General features: G+C 35.9%; 1 protein-coding gene across 1 annotated transcript; it reads left to right on the forward strand.

Moving 5' to 3' along the window:
* The first annotated feature begins 1,780 nt into the window (after window positions 1-1,780).
* Window positions 1,781-3,136, forward strand: LOC113240348. Its single transcript, XM_026477627.1, has one exon. The coding sequence runs from the start codon at window positions 1,781-1,783 to the stop codon at window positions 3,134-3,136; it is 1,356 nt and encodes a 451-aa protein (XP_026333412.1).
* The last annotated feature ends 9,390 nt before the right edge of the window (window positions 3,137-12,526 follow it).

Below are 12,526 nucleotides of genomic sequence, written 5' to 3' on the forward strand. Positions count from 1 at the left end.
GTACGGGCATTTAAGGGTCGTATTCTAGAACTCTACTTAATGCTCAAGTCAGGATTGCACTGGAAACACAAGCACTGGAAATACGACCCTAATGGCAGGGACTTGTAAACCATACTCAAATCCTCCAACTCTAACCACTCTTAGGGTGGTATTCTAGAACTCTACTCAATGCTCAAGTCAGGATTTGAGTATGGTTTAAAGCACTCGAAATCATACTCAAGTCCCTGCCATTAGGGTCGTATTTCCAGTGCTTGTGTTTCAATTGCAATCCTGACTTGAGCATTGAGTAGAGTTCTAGAATACGACCCTTAGAGTGGTTATTAAGCAGAGCCTCAAGTTCTTCATATATTTTCATCGCAATCCATTTCGTTATAAGCTTTTTATATTCGTAGTACAATTTGCTGTTGATTTTTATTTCCTTATTCAAAGTGTTGTATATGTTGGCCGCTCGTTTGTCGAATTGCCTATCTGCAAATACAGTGTTGGTACTCGGAATTGGTATTACAAGGTCTTGCCTTCTTTTCTGTCTGATACTATGATCATATGCTAAAGTTTTATGTTTTTTAATACTATGCTGGTAATATACAATTTTCTCACCGAGTTCACACAAGTTGTACAATTGTTCAGTACAAAACCTCATCTTCTTAAAATACATGACGTTAATCAAACTGCGTTGACCTCGTTCTACATCAAGAAACCAAAGTGCCTTTATGTCTCTAAAATCATGTGACAAAAATCACTATGTTAAACATCAAATATTCGTAAATATTATATGAAGTAATGTAAAGGTCTATACATATATTAGCGAGTATTCGCTACCGCTGTGGGCCGATTGGGAAAGCGGTATTCCTACTGCACAAATGGATATCGCTACCGTTATGGTTAGCAATATCCATTTGATATTCAATTATTTTTTGTGATTTTTTTCTGAGTGTTCGATCTTTGTATTACTAATTATAAGAAACTAGTGGAGTAATTTCACAAAAATAATTGAATATCAATTCAATAAAAATTTAAAATACAGCGAATAGCGACATCTCTCGCCAGTTCTGGTAGCTGTAAAGGTACTAACTGGGTGATAAATCTTTTATAGATTTCTCATAGACGGCGCTACGATTAAAAAGTCCTTGAGCCACCAAATACACGACGCAAGTACATAGAAAAAGTCATGAGGTCCGCTGGTGCGTTCCGTGGCGTAGTGGGTATAGCGTCTGGCACGGTAAGCTAGAAGACGTCGGTTCGAATCCGGCCGGATCGAAGGAATTTTTTCTGAGTGTTCGATCTTTGTATTAATAGTTTTATCAAACTAGTGGAGTAATTTCACAAAAAATAATTGAATATCAATTCAATAAAAATTTAATCTACAATTATTTTCATCTCATAGGTACCTAAGCAAATTATACCGAAATCATCAAATTGGTAAAACATTACTACCATAGTTTTTCAAACAACACTTTACGCAACGAATGTATAGTTGAACAACTATTATTTGCACCGATGAATGTTATCGCTTGGAACCGCTTATCTTTTCTATTACAATAGGGTAATAAAACCATTAACACCTCTTTTTCTTAAAGCGCACATGAACTTCATGATCTTGACGTGCGGGTAACAAGTGCGCGTGCGCAAAACGCTCTTTACGAATTCTAGTTCAACTATTTATTTAGGACGTCTTTTTAAATAGAATTTTGTAGGTGTTTCGTAAATTACTATCACTTTTCTTACTAACTCAGTAAAGTTAATTCCATATAAAGATTATCAAGAGTGCCTGTGCGTAAAAATGTTTCGACCATGGGAAGGCGTTGAGCAAAGAGAAGACGTTACAGGTCAAAGAGAAGACGCTCCAGTTCGCAAGGAAGATGCTCAAGTTGATAGAAAAGTAAACACGCTTTGTTATAAGCATTACAATACACAAGCGCAACAAATTGTTCTAAACGTGTATAGTGCTATTAGGAGTGAAATTGGACTATATGGAGCAATGAAGCGAACTTCAGAGTTAACAAAAGTTTCTATTGACACAGTTAAAAGAATTGTACGTAGAGGAACGGTTAAAGCTGAAAAGAGGACCAAAGAGAGATTTAGAAAAGTCGATAATTTCACTGCAGATGTAATGGTGCGCAAAATACACGACTTTTATGAAAATAATGTTGTACCGACAGCCGATATGCTCTTCAAGGAAATAAACAAAGACGAACCAATGTTTCCGTACAGTTCCAGACATTTATTAAACTATTTGCGTTCCATTGGCTTCAAATATGGTACACTGGATAAGCGGAGAGTGATAATGGCATCATCTAGACTAATACAACTTCGAGATGAGTATTTAGCGAGAATGCGCGAGTATAGAAGACAAAGTAAATCTATTGTATATCTCGATGAAACGTGGTACGACACACATGATGTTGTGAAAAGGGGTTTTTATGATTGCCCATCAAATTGTTCCTTAGACACACCTGTCTCTAGTAATAATCGAATAATAATTCTCCATGCTGGTACTGAAAGTGGATGGATAGAAAATGCACTTCTATTATCTGCCAGGAACATTAAAAACTGTAGTGCAGATTATCACCAGGATATGGATGCCAAATTATTTGAAACTTGGTTTGAATATCAACTTATCCCAAATATTCCGCCAAATAGTGTGATCGTTTTAGATAATGCTACATACCATAGGAGGCAGATTGAAAAAATTCCAAATACAGGTACGAGAAAAGACAAAATCGTACGTTTTTTACGTGACCACTACATAGATGTACCATCTCGTAGCACAAAAAAAATATTATTAGATCTTATGAAAGAGAATAATTTTGAAAAACGTTTCTTTATTGACGAATTGGCAACTTCTAAGGGCCATCAAATTCTACGACTACCGCCATATTATTGCATATTTAATCCCTGTGAATTATTATGGGGTTTGTTAAAAGAATATGTACGGAATAATCAGCCAAATTTTTCGGATAACGTAACACAAATTTTGAAAAATGGTATAACAGCTACAAACCATCACTGGAGAACAAGTTGTGAACACGTGCGCAGCTTAGAAAACAAGTATTCCAGATTACGGACTCATTCACCTTTAATAATAAATTTGGGCTCTGACAATTCTTCAGCAAATAGTAGCAGTGATTCAGAATAAACAACTTTATTTGTTATATTTCATTGATAAAAGATCGAACAAACAATAAGAAAAATTCCTTCGATCCAACTGGGCAGACAAATGCGAAAAAACTGCAGGTTCGATCGCGGTTGGCAGAGCGGTAGACACGTTGAGGCGACAGACGCTGGTCCGACTTGACACAAAGTAGGATCGAAGGGATTTCTCTTTATATTTCTTCATCTTTGTATCCGTAATAATAAAGTAGTGTAATAGGTGGGCGAAGCGAGGAGGAGGAAGACGCTTGAATCTCCAGATGACGGCAACGGCTTTTACCGACGTAGTTGTATGATCGACGTAGGAGATCTCCGTCCCACAGCCGCCGATCAAGAACGACAATTCTATGAGTTTTCATCCAAGTATTCCACCCGGTGGAAGTACTGGAATGCCACTTAAGGCCCTATGTTTCGATACAAAGCATTTTTTTTAAGGACACTTTGCAGTTGGCCGCTGATGGCCTTGACTGCACCACCGGAAGAAAAGGGCGAGCTGGTGGCGTCGATACAAAGCAATTTTCTTTAACAGCGTATGTGGTAATTTATTGAACAGTTCGATAGCGTTCTATTTTGATACCAACGCCATCTAGCGGCAAGGTGAAGTTACTAATATTTCTTGTACGTGGTGTTACAGTAGAATATTTTCACAAATAATTATAACTTTTTTATAAAAAACCGACATCAAAAGGTCTTGGAGTTAATTTATTTGCCAAGTTTTATTGAAATCAGTTACTGGAAAGTGCGCGAAATTTCATCCCTTATTTTGCCACCCTCACAGATGGAATATTTAGGGGGGGGGGGCAATACTCGGTACTCCAACAAAAAAGCATCATTAAAATCGATTCACAAATGCCTCCAAAAATGCCAAAAATGAACCTCCCCTTTTTGCGAAGTTGGTTAAAATAGATGATATATTCAATAAAAATAAAATATTTGCAAGTTTAATGATGTTATTTGCAAGGACTTTCGTAGTACTTCAATTTTCATCTTGGTATTTTTAAGTGTAATTTATTTTTATCCAAGTTATGTGGTATATAAAGTAGCAAAACTTTATAGTTGTTTGCAATACATACTTGAATGAATGAATGAATGATAATGAATGAATGATAATTTATTACTCTCACAAGGCTTACTTAAGACTAACAGAGTTTTGTACTGTTAAGGACATTGTGAGAGTCTGGTGTCAGTACTAGGGTTATATCCCTGTATGACTAATCACCAGGCTAACTTGCCACGCGCGTTACACAGACGGCTCACTCTTTTGTCCTATTGTACTCGTGTTAATTAGCATATGACGAATCAGTGCAAATAATATTTCATTGCATATAACACAGCGCAGAGTAATGGCGGGGTACTCGCGGGGAAGCGGGCGCCAAGGCCGGAGGTCAAGCGCTATGAATAAACGTGGTGCGTGATTTTAATAGTAGCAGTAGAGCTCCTGGTGAAAGAGTTCGTCCAGGGAAGTACTTAAGTAAGAAGGGACCAGACTCGACTTCGAAATGTTCGTTTCCTAAATTGGCTCAAATCGGGAGTCGAACCCGGAACCTTCTCACCAAGCGCCCATAGCACTAACCGCTGTGCCACCGAAGAGCGTAAGCACACTTTGTAATCTAAGACCAACCACGCGCTGCAGGCCAAGCCCGGGTACAGGGCTCGTATTATATAAGGCTAACTAGATTTAAGTATATTTTGTTGTGCCCATTCAGGGTCCACGTGATTCTAAAATTTCATGTAACAACTATTTTGTACCATGGTTGCAAAAAACGTCATTCCATTTCAAGAGTTCGTCCAGGGAAGTACTGCCACCTTATCTATTTCTGCCGCCAAGCAGTAATGTCAGCATTACAGTGTTCCGGTTCTGCTGGTGAAATTACAGGCACGTGAGACTTGTCAACTTATGTCTCAGGGTAACTGGTGCAGTGGCAGTGCCCCTCAGATCTTTGCGATTTAAAGCTCTGAATGGTACTGCAGCTGTTACGGACAAACGTATAGCTGACCATGATGCAAGACTTGTTCGTCCCGTAATGTTATAAAAAAAAATCGTTCCGCCTATCTATGATATAATGATGTTCCGTGCACGAATGTAATTCAAATCAATAATTGCAAATCGTGACCTGTAAGATAATGATATGATCCAAACGCTGAACAATTCTGAATTTGAGGCACTCCTGTTGAAACACCCACAAACACAACAATCAGCACGTCTGCTATTTATTATGCAGTACATTATATTTACAAGGACGACAACACACCGAGCGCGGTGTTATCTATGAAATCTTTATTTCATAGATAAGCAAATTAAACTTGGGATCGTGACAATGATTAAACTGTACTATTCATTCATAAGGCAGATACCATTGAGAAGAATTACTAAGAAATTCTAAGTCTGCTCTATGTAAATAAACATTTGTATACGTTTATCGTTTACAACATTTATTTTAAATAATATGATAGATCAAGATTAATTTCTATAAACTTGTTCTTGAAGAATGTCAAGGGCCCTGTTTTTGAATTGTCAAAAGCAAGTTTTTGCAGGGCAAAGCAAAATACAGTGTCACAGAAACTGTCAAAGTAGTTAAAAGATATGTTAGAACTTTGTACCCACGCATGTTCAACATTTCGCCTTTAACTGAGTAACTGCGAAGCAAAAAGAAAATAAAATTTTATTCCAATAGCTCCTGACATTGAAGAGTGTACCTACTCCAAAAGGTCAAGACCAATTTACATAGGCTAAATATGATAAGTCTACTGTGAATAGTTGATGAATTGGTTAGTCAACAGGGTGCAGCATCAGATCAAAGTTTCCATACTTGGTAACGCCAGGTATAGTTTGTCTGAGCTCGCACCTCCTTACCTTTCCCGTCCTAATCCGTGCTACGCCAAGCCACATAAATCGCCAGTAAAAATTAAAAATAAGTGTGACGTTACATTCGAACTGAAAAATCCGCATCCGCATCGCAAATATTTTATTAATTTAAATATCCCGCTTCTCCGCCCGGCATTGAGCCGCGTACGCAATAATTTACATGGTGGCGCTATTGGTGAATGGCCGCAAGTGAAGTGTGGGAAAGAAGACGAAGTTTACGTTTCGGACTTATGTCCTTTTGTTTCTTTTAGGTTGGTGGTAGCACGGCTTCCCTTTCCTTTTACTTGCGAGCTCATCTATCCCGCAGCTCCCCACGAGCTATCGAAGGTTTCTTTAAATTTTTTTATTATAGCGTCGCCATATTATTTATTATTTAGTATTGTAAGAGCCTTGAACACCGTTGCGAGGTTGCCAGTATATCGGTATTCTACAGGAGATATACATATCACGGAGAGTGTGCGATGGAATTGAATGATTTAATTCCGCCTTCCGCATTCCATCATCGTGGGACTAGACGTAAGCTGTGGATATTCCAAAGATTTATACGGCGAACGGCAAAGAAGTGGAATTCCCTGCCTGCAGACTTGTTCCCCGAACGCCATGACTTGGGCCTTTTCAAGGTGAGAGTGAATAGGCTTTATACAAGTGTACATGTTACATCGTCGACGTCGCTTCCTATGTAGTGAGATTGATGTCAAATGCGCACTTATTTATATATAAAAAATTAAAAACAAATTTCAACAAACAACTTCAAGGCAATCAGTCAAAATATCTTTACTGTTAGTGACACGAGTTAAAGTTAAATTGTCAAGTCAAAGTCAAAGAAGCATGTATTCCATAAGTAATATCACGGTAAAATAAATTTACACTTGAAAACGTCACATTTAAGCTACTGCCCTGAGAAGAACGAGCAAGAAACTCTACAGATTTCTCTTTTCAAATAAACTTAAATGCTATGGTATAACACTTTGAATCAAATTTGTGTGGATTCTGGAGCCATGTCGTCTTTCCATACAGCTTTATCTAGCACGGAGTCTTCAATTTTGTGATATGACTTTTCAATCAAAATATTTTTAATGTAGTTTTTAAACTTAGGAAATGATAATCTTAATATATGCTCCGGAATCTTATTGTAAAAACGTATACAGTTCCCCATAAAAGAGTCGTTTATCTTGGTTAAACGAAATCGTGGTACCATGAGTTTGGATATAGCTCTAAGGTTAATATTATGGATATCTCAATACTCAATATATTTATTGCATTCATATGGTAAACATGTCTTAAATTTAAAATAATGCTACACATATGAGCCCTTTATTAGGGATAACAATAACAGCAGAGGTAGGCTGATGTTTCAATTATTAATTAAAATTGTTATTTATCAAATAATAAAATAAAAAAATAAATGTCATATAATAATAAATAAATACGTTATTATGAGTAGAATTATGTCACTTGAAAGTTTGAATTTAATTAGATTATAATTATAGATATACATATAATTATATGATTATATACTATAAAGTCATGCCACTGTAATGCTACTACAGTAGCATAACCCTATAGTATATAATTAACATTTATTTATTATTCAAATTTATTATAATGTTATTATTTTTATTTGTCATCAAAGTATTCATTTAAATTGTAATAGCATTTATTAATAAGATGTAATTTTAATTTATTTAGAAACAGTGAATATTTTTCCTCGCTTTTAATAATGGGCGGGAGCTCTTCTTTCTTAGAGTATCTTCTTTCTTATTGAAATGAAGAGGTAAATTTAGTAAGCATTTATCAAAACAAATCCTTTAGTATATTTATAATTTGTATAAGGCTCAATTTACATTACGGCTGAACGAAATAGAACGGAAGCGTCAATTTCGCCTCGGTGCACGACCATAGAATGCTCGACCATTCGCGAGCTTTCTCGCGACTGCGCTTTGAGGCTGTAGTATTTCGTCGACGTTTGACGTCACACTACGCCTGCCTTCGCGCCACTTCCCGCGGATCGGCCAGGCGTCGCCGACGGCAGCTGCGGAATTCTCGTGAATATGCGCGAGTGTTCTCGAGCATGTGCGAGAATTCCGTGGAAGACGCGCGACGAGTTTTTTGGCTCACATCTAGTATTTACGTTACACAATTGATCATAAAGTTCATTATGCTATGTACAATATCGTTACAAACATTCACTTCCATTCCGTTCCACCGCAATATAAATTGAGCCTTATATAAATAAACGAAAGATGCTTCCAAAAAAGCCTGCAGGATGTCCGTAATGGCCTCATCAATCATGTGATCAACACACATGAAAGAATCTCTCACGTTGGTTCCAAAATATAGGCTTTTCATTACACTACACTAACAGATAAATTATTACTATATTATTGTTACGATTAGACTTTTAAATAGCTGAATAAATGTTCATCAAATACAGCCGAGAACCATTACGATTAAGGCGAGGCATTCCAACGTGAGTCTGGATTTTAGGAGGAGAGGTGTGGGGGTCACATCTCGCGTCCCGCAATCCGCGGGCTCTAAATTTAATATGAATAAAATAAGAACAGCGGAGAAAATTTGACGCAGATCCAACGTCGTTGGCGGGCTAAGCGACGTGTCGTTAAACCGCTGGGCAATTTGTAAATTTTGAGATCTGCAGTTGTAGTTTCAGCAGAAAACCAAAATTTAGCAGGTTCTCTGTAATACTTAAAGACATATCTCCATATAAAAATTATATACGAAGAAACTTATTCTAGCCTATCGAGTTCTTAGGTTTTCGCAAGTGTTAGGTACACGTAGGAAACAAAACTATTATTCCGTATTTAATTCCGCGTATATTTGTTTTTTCAAACAAACCGACGTTTCGGGCGCTTTACATGGGACCTGTAAAGTGCCAAATAGTTCAAAATTAAACTTTTAGGCCTTGGGAGAGGCGAGAGTCTAAAATAGATATAATAATAATAATATTTTTTCTTTTTGGAACAATTTAATCTTTTGAACAAATGCCAGTTCGGATTCCGGAGACATCGATCGACAATTTTGACGCTATTTATAAATATATGCAGGAAGCAATATTGTATATTAATGATATATATTATGCTGTCAGAATTTTACTAGATATGACTAAGGCATACGATAAAGTCCTCCATAACATATTGCTTTCGAAACTATATGGAATCGGAATCCGGGGGAACCCCACCGACGGTTTCAGTCGTATTTGGCGAATAGGAAACAATATGTCGAACTTAATTCTCGAATAGATTCAAATGGGGAGATCGGACATAAACTGCTCAGTTCCACAGGGTAGCGTATTGGGATGCATATTATTTCTAATATACATTAATGATTTACCGGATACATTGAGATCGCTGTGTGTTATGTTTGCCGATGATATATCATTACTTTTTCAATGTAAAAATGACAACCAATGTTGGAGAGACATTATAGATAGCTGCAAGTCGGTGAAAAACTGGTTGACTGACCCATAATCTTGAAGTAAATCTAAAAAAGACTAGAATTATTAAATTTCGACCATACCAAAAGGAAAAATTTGACCTACAACTAGTTACAACGCGTGTAAATGGAGAAGAGGTAAATAATTTAACTTTAGGACTAACCATAGACTCATACTTTAACCGGAAGAATTATATCGGAAAAATTAAATCACAATTTACCTACGCACTGGCTGTTCTAAAATGTAACTCCGACTCTAAAGCAGCACTGACGGCTTACTATGCATACGCGCACTCATGGTTACGATACGGCATCATGCTGTGGGAACACAGCACGGACGCGAATAATGCATTCATCTTGCAACAGAAACGCCTACGTATTTTCATTAACATAGGTTCTCAAATCAGATGCAAGCCATTTTTTAAAAAACATAAAATGTTATAAAATATTATGTGTTTTTAAAAAAAACATATACGAAGTTGCGAAGTTTGTAAGGAATAAAATCACCAACTTTGAATTTACACGTAGCTCACGCCGCAACAAACAACTAGTGCTTCCTAAGGCAAGGTTAGAATTATTCAGAAATAGTCCTTATTATAGAGCCTTTAAAACATATAAAAAGATTCCTTCAAATATTAAAAATCACCAAACTTATAAATCCTTCATAGTTAAATTAAAATATTTTCTAACTGAAAATCTTTATTATTCTATAAGTGAGTTTCTTGACGACAAACATATAAATTGACATTACCAATACCATTCAGCTATTTTTTAAACCATATATGTATAACGTAATGTACTTCGTTTGTTTTGTTATATTGTAAAAAAATATTTGCATTCAACCTCTCTTAATTGAACTAAATTAAATATAATATATGTATGCCCAATGCCCTAAGAGGGTTCATGTATCTACAGTCACAGTGATATTTTTGACAATCAATTTACAACAATTGTACATGTATAGCAATAAATAAATAAATGAAATAAATTAAATTTTATTGAATTGATATTCAATTATGTTTTGTGAAATTACTCCACTAGTTTGTTATAATTATTAATACAAAGATCGAACACTCAGAAAAAACACTCAGAAAAAATTCCTTCGATCCGGTCGGACTGGTAGCTGTAAAGGTACTAACTGGGTGATAAATCTGTAATAGATTTCTCATAGATGGCGCTACGACGAAAAAGTCGTTGAAAGACCAAGTACAAAGACACGACTCAAGCACATAGAAAAATTCGTGAGGTCCGTTGGTTCGTTCCGTGGCTTAGTTGGTATAGCGTCTGGCACGGTATGCAAGAAGACGTCGGTTCGAATCCGACCGGATCGAAGGAATTTTTTCTGAGTGTTCGATCTTTGTATTAATAATTATAACAAACAAATAAAATAAAAATAATAATAACGCACACACTCAAGATAGCCCCGCACTAGAGAAACCCTGGGTCGCGGGTTCCATGGACACACACATAGACAACGACAAATGACATCACAATAAAAATAAATGTAGGTTATACAAATATTTCTCCCGGTCCGGGAATCGAACCTGGGACCTCTGTGATAACGAAATCTGTGATGCACACGACATGTTTAATTTAATTGTATTTTGTGTGGCAAAATTACTTTAGCCACACGTAATAAGAAGTAGAACTACTAATCCACATTAATTGTTTTGTTTTTTAAATATAGTTCAATTTGTCTCTAATGTTAAATCCCATTTAGACATAATTTAATATTCTGTGTTTTTTCTTGCATTTTTTATATACATTTCTTTTTATGGAATGCTGTACATAGTTGTAATTGATTATCAGTTTTGTAGTGCCATTTAAGAATGTTTTTAGACATTTTAGTATTATATCTGATGTTTGTAACAGTACCAATAAAACAAAAATAAAATAAAATATTTACACGTTCTTATGGAACAAGAGTTATTGTTCATGATGTTGTATTTTACAAATTCAAAGTCAAAGTCAAATAATCATTTATTCCACGCATTGAGTTACAAATAAATGGACGACGGGTCTAATACAAAAACCACGAAAAAAATGTCCCAAGTCAACCTATTTAAACGTAGTGACATGTAAAGGAATATGAAAAAGCTAGAACGTTGAATTTAAATTATAATGTCATCGCAGTACTGTCTAATTTTGCTTGCTTCGCTGTCAGTCGAACAAACGAAGACTAAAGCGTGAATGACGCTCTGTATACGATTAATTAACGCCCTATAAGTTCGGACACTTTTTAGCGCGGACCCGACGTCCATATAATTGTAAGTCAATGATTCCACGAGTAAAATTTTTACACTTATAAACGTAATTTTTTAAGCTACTGCTGCAAATAACTGTACATATGTCATGTAAATACAAGGTATAAAATTATAAATGTTTAAATATCATATTGCGTAGGTATATGTTGTCTTTAACCTATTTTAATATACACGACTAGCTCGACATAAAAATGGAGTTTGGAGAAACTGGGTTATACATAAATTGTTTGAATCGGGGATATAAATGCTGAGTACCTCCATATGAAAACCTTTAAATAGCAAGGGGAACGAGAATTGTGATTCTGGGCACGCTCTTGGAAACGAACAAACGAAATAAATACCTTCAAGTGACGCTATTTGTCGAAAATAAGTCTTTTTCACAAAAATTGTTACTCATCTCGTCTTTATTTTCATATTTTTTCATTGACTGTATATACTAAAAAGCAAATTAAGGACGAAACGATATCTCACATTCGATCAATACAAAACCGGGTTGTGTACACAAAACAATACAGTACATATAAAATAAACAGGTTCCTTGAAATCGTATGCCGTTTGATCAAATATTAATTGCTCGTAAACGTTTTACTTGATTTGCTATTCGTCCTATAAAAAATACTGTGCTCTAAGGTTTGTCACGTCGATCAAATCATCACGTAAACTCCCTAAAGATCATGTGCTCTAAAGATCAACAGCCAAAAAGCTTATTTCTCCAAAGATCTTTGGAGTTAATTTAGTTAAAATCGATTTTGGTGAAGTACCTAGGTATGCACAGTAACATTTGTTTATGTAGATG

This window comes from Hyposmocoma kahamanoa, unplaced genomic scaffold, assembly GCF_003589595.1.
Source record: "Hyposmocoma kahamanoa isolate Upper Pololo Valley unplaced genomic scaffold, ASM358959v1 134, whole genome shotgun sequence".
NCBI classification, from domain to species: Eukaryota; Metazoa; Arthropoda; class Insecta; order Lepidoptera; family Cosmopterigidae; genus Hyposmocoma; species Hyposmocoma kahamanoa.

What these genes read in the sequence shown, in the direction of transcription:
- LOC113240348 (XM_026477627.1), top strand. Translation starts at nt 1,781, where the DNA reads ATGTTTCGACCATGGGAAGGCGTTGAGCAAAGAGAAGACGTTACAGGT.